Source organism: Dama dama, chromosome 25 (genome assembly GCF_033118175.1).
Source record: "Dama dama isolate Ldn47 chromosome 25, ASM3311817v1, whole genome shotgun sequence".
Lineage (NCBI taxonomy): Eukaryota > Metazoa > Chordata > Mammalia > Artiodactyla > Cervidae > Dama > Dama dama.
In genome coordinates, this window is record NC_083705.1 from 68,236,874 (window position 1) to 68,249,039 (window position 12,166).

Genomic DNA, 12,166 nt, shown 5'->3' on the forward strand with positions numbered 1-12,166 from the left:
CAGAGCTGGGCTTCGCTCTTCCTGGTGAGGATGGTCTGTTAATCACAGTGGAGGGAGAGGCAAGGAGGGAGGGAGGGTGCAACTTCTGCAACTATACTTTTAAATTCACCCTTAAAACAGAATGGAGGGACTATAATCATATGTAATTTGAGTTTTCTCTTCCATAATTATTATATTTTTAACAGTCTGGATTATCTGCCTCTGCCAACTAATAATGCACATTTCTGTAATTCTGAAGCAACCATGCCACAAAGCAAAAATAAACGAACCAAAAAGCTAGGCTACAACTAACATTTTTATTCAATTTTGTTCTCTCAACTCAGAAGGCAACAAAGGACCACATAAAAAAGGGAGCACTTTAGAATATGTACACATAAAGTTGGTCTGTGTATCTGTGTTTAGTAGAAAACTGACATCCCAACTACGTAAATGTTCTATTTATTGAGCTTCTACAACAGTCATTTCTAGGCCTTATGGTCATTACATTTTCATTTAAGGTACTAATTTCGTGACTACAAAATGAGGCACTCATACAAAACAGATGGGAATGAAAACAGATGTATCCTATCTTCATGTTGCATTAAATGCCCAAGATATTGTTGGGGATCATCTGAAAGAAGCCCTTATTTACTCATGATGGCTGTTTTTAAAAAATGACAGAGGGCAGTAATGGACGGAAAGGAAAAACATCTGACTGCAGGGCACGTTAATGAAGGAGACACAAGGAAGTTAGAGAATCTCCACAGGTGAGGTTTCTCCTAGTACCTCTGTGCTAAGACATTTGTTTTCTTCTTGAAGGCGACTGAACAGGTAACATTCTTAAGGAGTATTTTAAACATATCATTTAATTTTACAATATAAAAAATTTATCACAGTAAGTAGAGAGCTTAAAATGTTCAGTCCTGAAAATGAGACTAAGTAGCTCACTTGAACATTTTAAAACTGCCAATGTTCTTATGCTGGTGCAACATTCTTCAGAGTAAGTAAATGAGTGAGTAAGGGTGTGTGTGTTTTAAAAAGTCATTAATTCAACCTAAATTCAAGAATTACACTTTAATAGTAGCATTTTGCCAATACAGAAAGGACATACCATCTAGGATCAAATCATCCGAGAAAAAGTTATTCTCTAGTACTTGAATAAGGGAAAGAAAAAACACAAGACAAGAATCCACAGTAATAACAGTTATATTAAATGTTGAAATAAAAATTACTTTTCATTTACATCTGGAATTGAGATGTCCAATCTCCATTGTTTTTCCAGAGAACAGGAAAAAAAATCACCTAAAAACATGGAGCTTTTTTAAGGCTAGCTATACACAAACTTCACATTGGCATTTTTTTCTTCAGCTTTCATCTCAACTATTAGTACTTAATAGTAGTTTAAAAATCAAACATAATTTGCTAATAATGAACAACTGCACACTTCAACTGTGACCATTTGATAACTGGTCATGTAAAACTAACCCCAAATGTTGATTTGTCTTCAATTTATAAACAGGAAAAATAAAGCAAAAAGGTCTTTCCTAATGAACTTCCTTGAAGACAGTTTTAGCCCAATGTAAAATGAAGCAGAGCTAGACTATTTTTTTTTTTTAATTCTACATGAAGAAGGGTAGCAATACTAGCACTTTCTGAACTAGAAGTTTAAACATTTATAATACTATTAGTTAATAATAAAATCTTGATGCTACCCAAGTAAATAGTATGCCAGCTGATGCTTTCTTCATGAGAGTATTCACCTCATTGAAAACAACAGGACAGAGCACAAATGAAACCCAGGGGAAATCCTTAAGTAAGATAAGGCGAAGTTACCTGCCAGTGAAATGAGGGCAACTTTTTGGCCATTCTTTTTTTTCTTTTTTTTACAAAATATCTCTTAAGAGTCATTTAAAATTTGTAGAGTAACAATTTTTATCTATTGTCGTATCTATCTAGATCTCTTTCTGGCAAAACAGATAAACGTGTTCCAATAACTTTGTATCAAGATCTACAAATTCTTTGAAAAATTTTAAAAGAAACAAAATTAACATAATCAAAGTTAAATGCCCGATTTGATACTTTTTCCCCCAAAGAGAACAATTTATGTAGACATACACCATAACAAGTGGCATTATGTTTAAAAAAATGCTCCTAATTTTTACAGTAGGACTAAATTTCTAAGTGAGGGTAGGGCTAGCAAAGACCTTATTTCAGATGTGAGAAAGGGCCACTACAAAGTGTGGGAACTGTTAACACTGAGTCCTATGTCAAGCTCTTTCTTCTTTGATACTGATGTTTTTGAAGTTCTCACTCACCACTTCAGGAAAAACTGCTGAAATATGAAACAATCAGAGCCTGGTGCTTCTGATTTTGGTAGCTTATGTTTGGCTGACTCTCATACTTTAAAAATCCTTGGGTTTAAGCCTATGGGTTTTAATACTATATGGAAACTCTTTTATGGTTTCTTAAGACCTATGCTGACCATTTTCTCAGAACTTCTAAGTTATCATTCATAAAACAAACACTCCCCTTACAATATACCATCACTGTCAAACACTGGGGATCACCGGCCTGACCATCCCCTCTCTCTCCATTTCTCGCTTGAAGCTTTGGTTATACGGGAAAACCAAGTCTCTAAGTGCTCTGCCTTCTGAGATTTTACAGCACGCTTCCAATGAAATACACTCTGCACTCCTATGTTCAAAGGCCAGCGCGGCCAGCTTCCTCCTGGTCAAATAAAATCAAGTTGGTTTTATTGATAGTTTTATTCTGTAAACAAAAAGCTTCAGAAACTTTGGAGAAAAGCACTGGCCCTAATCCTCACCCAGTGACGTGCTCACCAGCGGGACCTGGGGTTCCGGCCAGTCTCCTCTAATCTAAGCCCACATCTAACGCTGTCAACCTAAGACCACAAACCCCAGCTACACTGGACAGACCTTTCAGTGTGTCCTTATTCCAGGAAGATGCAGGATCACTGGTGATGTTATTTTCTTAAGATTTATGATCTTGAATGACTCCTGGCCACTGCTGCCAAAAGGACAGCTTGTGTGTGGGAAAGGGGAATTGGGAGAAAAACTTCTTTTGGAGTTTTGTTTTTCCTCTTAAGTATAGACATGCCCCTAACAAGCACAAAACCCCAACTCCCAATGCTGATCACTAGGAATATTAAATTATCAAAATTAAAAATAATTTCTTCACCTAGCACAAGATACTATACAATATTACAAACACAGACATATGAAAAAAAAATCAGGCAGTAGAAAATGTACAACAGCTTTGGTGTTATACAAAATAACTTCCAAAAACGATTGACAGTGAAGCACAAGTTCATGTTTTCCTACCACAGACACTCCACTGTTGATTTCTGCTTGTTTCCTTTTATGTTCTCGGTAAGGTCTGAACAGCCAAGACACACACAACACACAGTTCACTTAAAAAGAACTGCTAGGAACACCAGGACACTGTGCTCCAAAAGATGTCATTCAAAAGTTTTGCCTCTGTACTATAGCTCTGTGGCACATTTCCTGTCAAGATCACAGCAGGTCCAAAATAAAGTGACAACTAGATTTAATAAATTAATATACATTTTGTTTAAAGATGTACAATGCACATTCTGTTTAATCCAGGGCTCTAGGGTATCCAGGAACTTCTATTTACACATGTACAGACCTCGGACAGCAGTGATGTCAGAAGACGCAAGGGCGGCAGAGTCTCGCTGCTGCTCGCTGAGTGCTGAGCACGTAAGTCAGACACCTAACTCAGAAACGACGCTGAGAGATCACCGGGAAATCTCCAGAGAGAGAAGTCCACAAAGAAGGACACGGAAAGGCAAGGGGAAAGTCAAGGGAGTTGAGACAACCACTTTATTCTTGGGACGACTGTGGAGGCGGTGGTGATGTGCCTTGTTTGCCGGATTTCCGTTCATAGTTCACGAGGCGTTGGCCCACAAGGTACCTGGGTTGTAAAAACAGGGTGATTACTCTCTTCTGTCATCTTCCTTACTAAAACATCCTTCCTCGGGGTAGCCAGTGATACACTTTTAAAAATGTAAATCACATCACTTCACTCCCTCTTAGAACCCTTCAATACTTAGGGAGGTAGAATGGGGGGGCTAGAATGACCACCAGCACAAAAGCAGGCATTTCATAGCAAGCTATGGGACTTATGGGAGACAGAGATGCACAGGTTAGTGGCCTCAGATGCTGTGCGATGGAGAATACACTCTGGTCCACAGGCCAGGGGCCCTCAGAAACTGAACCCTGGAGGCCAGAGGTAGGTAAGGTCAAGTAAACTTACTCAGGGGATTTATGTCTTACAGATCATATTTTACAAAACAGGTAAGTGGACAGATCTTAAGAAATGGACTGGAAATATCACCAGAAAGCTGGGTAGGAAGGAGAGTCAAACTCTGAAAAGCTCTAGCTCTAAAGAAAAGGAGAAATCAAAGGACAAAGTTTTAAGGGAGGTCAAACAGAGAAGTGAGTGTGTGCAAGGGACTGACAGAAGGTAGGAGCTTATGGTCCAAGAAGGAAGGCTAACTGTCCATAACCTGTGCCATGTGGTGGCAGGGAGGTGACAACAGATGGAGCAGGGCTGCAGAGACGGAGATGAAGTTCCTGCAGTTGCAGTGACGAGGCGGGGGTCCCCTACCAGGGACAGTGTCCCTGTAACAACCGCAGGGGCTTGGGGAGGAGGAGCAGGAACGTGCCTCTCTTGGAGGCTGACCCCAGGAGAAGAGTGGGTGCAAAGCTGATGGCAACAAGCTGGGGCAGGGGTCGGGAACAAGTGCACCCGCTTGGAGTCAGCAAAACAGATCACGAAGTGCCCAGCAGGACTTTACGTGACTGTGTGAGAGTGGAGAGGGAAGCCAGCCTGTGACAGGGCTCTGGGCACTGCTGCAGCCTACAGCAAGCACGCAAAAGCCTGGGGAATGGAGGCAGATGCTGAGGACTCAGGACCCAGCAGCTTTTCTTTTTCACCATGACTTTCTCCACCCTGACTTTCATTTATCACTCTTCTGCCAACACATATGCTGCATGAGGTACTCTGGCAGTTTATGCCAAGGAGCTTAAAAACATTCCACTAATCCTATGGCTTCTTTGTCATGAGCTCACTGTTTAATCCCTTTTCTTTTTGTCCTCCTGATATTCTTTCTGAAGATAACCATTCCTTATCCCACTATTTCCCAACCAAACAGCATTTTTTAAAACCGTGAGGATTTTTGTAAATATGTCAGACAATGGCAACCTAGACAGGGCACTTCCTGACACATACCTGAAGTTCAAACCATATCAAGATTTCAGGCACAGAGAGAAAAGCAAAGTGAACTTGCCCAGGACCCAAAAAGTAGGGGCAGAAAAAGGAGACTCTGAGCCCGCAGGCAGTCCTGGTACCCTCACCCCCCATGCACACAGGCACACTCGGCGTCTCCCAGGGACCACGCTCTGAGAGACGCTCTGTGGATATACACTGGCGAACAGGATGTGGCCTCCGTGGAGCCTGCAGTTCAATGGCTTCCTGCACGGAGAGACAGAGGGGAATGACAACAGAGTGCGCTGGGCCGCGGGCAGCTCCCGAGGCTATGTCTCCTGTGCGTTACTGCGCTGCCAAGACAGGGGAGGTGAGAAAAACTGACTTTCAGCACTGAAATCGCCCTCCCCCTTCTTTCATGGTTGACAGAACTTACACTCTGACTCCCTAAAAGGTCTAGTGTTTATCAGCGTCAGTACATGATTTGGAGAAGCCCTGAACACTCTAGGTTTCACTCTTTAAAAAGTTACTCTTAAGTAAGAGTCCTCAGAGTAACAAGCTGACTGAATAATCTGTTGTCCAAAGCTGGCTCTCACAACTAAATGGGGGCGGCTGCTAACGCAGACACGAAGGCGGCACGCGTAAACCGGGACTCTCCCGGGCAGACGAGGACGGAGAGTGACAGACGCTCTTCCTCTGTGAGACACCGTTAAAGCAGAAGAGGACTCCGCCTTCCAGAAGAACACAGAGGGTCAAAGGGCTGTTACCCCAGAAGGTGTTTCTGTCGACTGTCCTCAGTTTCTCGGAGGGCAGGTAGCAGCGTTTCCTCAAAACAGAGGGCGGCACAACACTTTAACCTTCACCTCTCCTCTCAGCAACAGGCAGAGTAACCCGCTGGCCTGCGGCTACAGGAAGGGCTTAGGCAGCACTGCTAGCTCCTAGTGTAGGCTTCTGTTTTTTTCTCTTTAGGTTTCTTATTTTTTTATCTTAAACTACTTAATACATTGCCAGACCAAGACATTTGAAAACAGACTAAAAAGTATTTCAAATGGACATTAAAAAATCTACCTCCCCAAACGAGTTTCAGTCTTTTTCATCTGTCAGTGATAATTCCGTATTTTTAATTGCTTGACCCAAGCCAAGTCCTTAATAACTCTCTTTTTTACTTTCTACACCCAACCTGTTAGCAAATCCTGTTCATCCTACCTCTAAGATACATCCAGAATCTGAGCACTTTTCCCTCCTGTGATTTATCACATCAGACACAATAGTTAAGATATGCGACATTTTAACAAGGGCAGATAGACCAATAAAGTCTGGACTCACTTGTCATTTTTAATATGTTCATAAAGGCGCTTAAACTGGCGGACCTGGAAGGACAAGATTCCCATCAACACCACAACCATCAGCAAAAATGGATAAATGCGCCGATGGACCAAATTTTGCATTTCCGCAGTAACACCTGTAAAACCAAAAAAAAAAAGAACTCAAGTATATATATAGTGTATGCAGAAAGACAGTGAAATGAAAATACATCCTTTCGGAAGGGGAGCTTAATGGAAACTCATCTGTAGGACCCAGAGTGAGGCCAGGAGTGCCTGGGGCCAGCCCTAGCCAGAGGAGGAACCTCGTGAACTACCCCAGGAGCTAGACTGTGCTCTGAAGGCCACAGAGCAACCAAAGAAAGGATGTTCACCAAAAGGTCATGAACAATAAGACTTGTTCTTCTGAAAGGTCATCGTGGCTGCAGTGTGGAGAATGAGTTAGTGGGAGAGGGTTCTGAGCAGGGAAACCCAGAGAGGAGACAGGTGAGATTGCGGTGACAGCCTCTCTCTGTCTCAACAGGGGGCAGGCAAGGGCTCAGAGATGAGAGAACCCAGATCAGCAGGACCCAGAGGCCAGCTGAGTCTGAAGAGCAAAGAGCCTCAGGTGACATGTAAGACCTTCAAGGTCTCTGATTTATGCAACTTGTTGGATGATAATGGGGGTAACTGTGAGCGGGAGCTCAGTAGAAGAAAAAGACCTGGAGGGGAAAACTGTCTATATTATTGAACATGTGCTGGCTTTAAGGTCGTGTGAGGATTGTTCAGCATGTAACTACTAAGATGCTGTCTACATGTTAAAGTGTCACAAATGAGTATTTCCTCTTTGGTTTTTCTTTTATGCTAAAGATTTTTTATGTGTCAGTACTTTCTCACCTGCCTAGAGGAAAAAACTGTGACAAAGAGTTTTATTATCCTTATCTTGCCCTGACTAATAAAATCTAAAAAAAACAGTCTTTGAAAATCACTGTTTTAGCTGGATTTATATTTACAATAAAGCATTTGGAGCCAGGTAACCTCATCTTGGAAGGGAGAAGAAGGTACTGATGTGGATAAACCCACCGAGTAAAGGAACGATGCCAGACGCGATGACGTAAGGTACACACAGGGAAAGCAAGAGCACAGAGATCACTGGCGCTGCCAGTTTCCGAACGATGTACTGAAGGTCAATGTTCCGGATGCCATTTGCGTAAACCTGAAACACAGCAGGAGGGGGAGAGCCAAGATACAAGACAAATTCCTCCAGGCTAACAGGGCAAACTCTACTGCAGTCAAGCCACAGGGAGCTGGATCTACCAGCCCAAATGGATTCAAGGTGGCCCTTTTTTTCAGAAGTCAAGGCAAGTTCTGGAACATAGGTGTGGTGTCCACAATTTTTAAAAGAAATGCATTTACTTCCTAACACTTTGTAGTTAACTCTGCTAAGAGATGAAATAGTAGGATCTAATCAAGAATAACAGTTATACTAGCTTTGTGCTATACAACACCAGGTGGCATCCATAACATTAGTTGAAGAGCACATAACTGGAAGTAACTTTATATATAAATTGTGTAAGAGTAAGCTGTGTTATTACTCAATATTACATTCATTTTATCTGAATATAAGAAAACATTACAAACAGGAAGCATGTTTCTAAAAAGCTAATTATAAATAAAATTTGAACAAATCAAAACATATTTTATGTAACAATTCAGTATGAAAGAATGCTACAGGGAATTTTTTTTTAATTCAAGAATTTCTAAAATATTTCCATCCTTTTATCTAGAAAGTTCTACCAAGTAGTACTGCAGAGGAAAGAATGTATGGCAGTGGGGAGATCCTGGGAATAATGGAAAATAAACATGGTGTGCAGAAGGGGACAAAACTGAAGAGCGCTGTGTTTCCCCAAAGCTTCAGCCTCTCCTGGCCCATGGTCATACAGTGCGGTGCAACTCACTCCAGGCTCTGGATCCCTCAGACACGGGCTAGAGCATCAGAATATGAATGACAAACAGGCTCCTCTGACCCCCTCAAAGTCCTTTTAACCCAGATGCATTTAAATTAATGCAGCAAGGCATCTCATTGCTTCTTAATCGTTTTAAAGACTTAGACACATGGATGAGAAAGAATGCATCAGAGAGGAAACGTCATGAAGATCAACAATGTTTCACAGCCTCCAGTTGTAACTAGTGCTTAATCTCCAAGAGAGTCAGGGTCTCACCTAGAACCTCTGAATTGGACTGGTCTGTACCCCTACAGTGAATGGATGTGCTGCCAGGCACCCCACAATCCGTCTCACTTCAGAATCGGCCCTCTCTTGAGAGACACATGCAAACACATACAATGGCTCTTCCCGGCCCCACAAATCTCCAGGTACAGGAATTTTGGGACTATTTTTTGTGCATACTGAACTGAGAACTATTTCCTATACATCAAAAGGACGTGTACCTTTAGTGCTACAAAACTGTAACATCTTATTAACTTGGTGCTGCCCTAAGGACAAGTAGGTTGTTTGTAAGTACATGTCTAGGAAACTAAACTTAAAAGAAGTACCAAAATTTACTACATTGATTATTTTGGAAGAAGTCTTCCTACAATGAATTCTCCTACATCCTAGCCTTATTATCAAAGTATGGAAGCACAATCTATCTCTTTCAAGGTTAGGACCACAGTGACCAAATTATCTGATAGTTCCATAACACAAAACTGTCTTAGGTGCTACATAGCTAGAATAACTATTTTTTAAATCTATTCTTCTCCTGCCTTTTTCTTTATTGCCTTGCACAATGATCTCTTTTCTCTACTACAGGTTTACAAACCTGAATCCCTGCTCTTAAAAAAAAAGAAAAGCATGCTTGCTAAATTCTGCCTTTACTTTCGCTCAGGCTTCTAGGTACTTTAAGCTACCAGTTAACTTAGGTAAGGGAAGTTTTAAGAGTAGTTGATGATAGGAGTAAAAAGGGCCTTTCTCCTTAAAAAAAAAAAAAGAAAAGAAAAAATTATATATCCTCATTACGGAAAATGTAGAAAACTTAAAAGAGAAGTGGGAACGTGGAAAATAAAGGCCCCATGAGTCAAACTTGCTTACCTGCTCAATTACAGTTTTCAGCCACCACTGAGGACCCATCAATGTTATAGCTGCAATGATTTTGGCATGCAGGACTCCAAGTGCCCAGTCCTAGGGAATAAAAATCATTTAACAGGTTTTGTTTTTAGCAATAAACCCAACACAGAGGCTATACAATTTTTTTGCATTATTTACTTCAAAACACAAGTTCTGTTGGATCAGTAACAATTTTATGGAAGAGTAATAAATACACTGGAAGAAAATTCAGGAAAGTTCAATGCTTCTACCAAAACTCGTTCTTATTATCTTCCCCCGCCACCAAAAAAAATCTACATTATTTTCCCAAGAGAACTAAGAAAAGTGTTTACTTTAGTGGAGATCTCAACAAGCAAATAAATAAAACAGTGCCCTGCTTTTATTTCATCACACCATTCTTGGGCTACTCTATTGGTCTGGTCTGGACAGGGAAGCCCTGTCTGACCTAAACAAGCCATCCCGAGGGCGCAGAGCGCTTTGAGTCGGTGCACTGGCACCTCTGCTGATCTGCTGCTAGCACCCCCACTGCCACATGGAGGTTCCTGCCCACCCCCACTCTCCACCAGGCCGCCAAAGCGACTGCCACTCCCACCACCCGAGGGATCTCTTAAAAGTGCAAATCAGATCATTTAAAGAGCCTTCCCTGCTTACAACCCTAAATATGGCACACAAAGTCTTTCATAATCTGTTCTCTGTTTATCTTAAAATATCTATGTGTATTTTTTTAAAGTATCACGTAACATTTAAATCTATTCTTACATAAAACTGAAACCTTTCAGGAATGGCTGGAGTCCTCTGTGACCACCAGCCCAAATCCTGACCCCCGCCCCAACACCAGCAGTAACCACAGCTAACATCTGCTAAGCATCTTCTACATTGGTTTCCCTAGGCACCAACCAATGTCTATACATGTTATGTTCCACAGGAAATACACACTACCTATTTTACATGGATTTTGCTCATACTGTTCTGATTTTCCAGTTTGGTTGGCTGGTTTCCCAAAACATCTTCAAAATGGGGTGCGAGGCTGAGGCATGCACTGAATTCTTGCATAACCTCAAACACCACTCTATCTTGACAGATGAATGACTGAATGACATTTTGCCTGGGCACAGGAAGCATGGTTTTTGTCCCTTTTATCTTAGTGGTCTCTAAACACCGTTCTACCTTCTACAGTTTCAGTGCTACAAAGTCCATTGCCAGTATCGTTCTTTTTGGAGCTTGTGATTTAACTCAGAAATTTTACCAAGATGTACCCAAATATGTTTTCTCCTCATCAATTTCCATTTCACCCAATCTGATAAGCTCCTTCAACCTACAGATTAGTTCTTTTCTTCATTTAAGAATGTCTACTTCTGTTTCAATGTGGCCTCGTATTTTCGCACTGTAGAACCCTTTTTCTGAGTGTATTAAGTCTCCTGGCTGTATCCTCCACCTCTTCTCCCCTCAATCGCCTGCTCTTCAGTTGTGCACCGTGCATTGGTCTTCCAAGACCTCCAGTCTGAGCCTTAATGGTGTCTGGTCACATTTTTAATTCATTTACTGAATTTGTTTGAAATCCATGCTATAAAACACCATGACAATTTCACTGTTTTATGGATGCTGCTGTGTGTGCATTCACACATATCCTAATCATCTGTGTTTTTATCTTCCATTTGGATGCTCACACTCTGCAAACAGTTCCCCGTCACTGGGCCTTTTCTTTCTGTGGCTGCTGGACCCCTCCTTACATACAACAGTTGTTACTTTTCTCTGTAGGCTCAACGTGGCTCAGAGGCTCAGACTGAGAATATCCTACAGGGTTGCAAAAGGATCTTTTAGCTCATTACACCTCTGGGGTAGCAAGTCAATGCTTGCGAATGAGAACATGGAGAAAGCCTTTCTGCTTTTTCTCTATCCTTCCAGGCTCCTGGCAGAGAAGCTTCAACCCACCAGCTCAGCTCTCTCGTGGCCTGTGGGAGTCCAGAAGGCACCCAAGTGAAGTTAACGCTCCCCTGGGGAGGAGCACAGGACACTGCGGTTCCAGCTCTTTCAAATCCTCTGCTTTGCAGTTCTTTCCCACAAAACAAAACACACCACACTAGCTCCTCTGCTAGAATTCCAGAAGAGCCCAACCTCCCACAGAACTGCTTAGAGTCAGGGATGAACAAAACCAAGCTGTTGCTTCAAACTTTGGATTTTATCCAGAATATTAAGGATATCATGCTGTCGGCAACTTGTATCTATCCTGTACTCAAAAATGTATCTGAGAGCTAACTATATTAAAACATTCACCAAAACAAAAGCAAAAAATGAAACACACAGCTTGACTTCTTTTTAACTGCTGCACTGAATTCAAAAGGAAAGATATATCAGATTTTATTTAGTCATTTTCTACTGATGCACATCTGGCTTGCTTCTAAGTTTTCTGACATCACAAAAATCACATGATAGCAGAACAACCCTGCTCATGTCTCCTGCACACATGTAAATATTTCTTTGCAAGACTTCTGAAAAGTGAAACAGATGGGTCACAACATACAAGCGTTCTTG

General features: G+C 41.6%; 1 protein-coding gene across 1 annotated transcript in view; it reads right to left on the reverse strand.

Annotated features, from left to right (window-relative positions):
- Positions 1-282: 282 nt before the first annotated feature.
- The window catches only part of MARCHF6 (membrane associated ring-CH-type finger 6), an 82,294-nt gene continuing 70,410 nt past the window's right edge, over positions 283-12,166 (reverse strand). Inside the window, exons 23-26 of the mRNA XM_061129331.1 lie at positions 9,620-9,709; positions 7,614-7,746; positions 6,556-6,691; positions 283-3,933 (exon numbers count right to left, since the gene is read on the reverse strand). Of these exons, the coding sequence (XP_060985314.1) occupies positions 3,843-3,933; positions 6,556-6,691; positions 7,614-7,746; positions 9,620-9,709 (450 nt within the window). The 3' untranslated portion in view covers positions 283-3,842. The remainder of the gene's footprint in view (positions 3,934-6,555; positions 6,692-7,613; positions 7,747-9,619; positions 9,710-12,166) is intronic.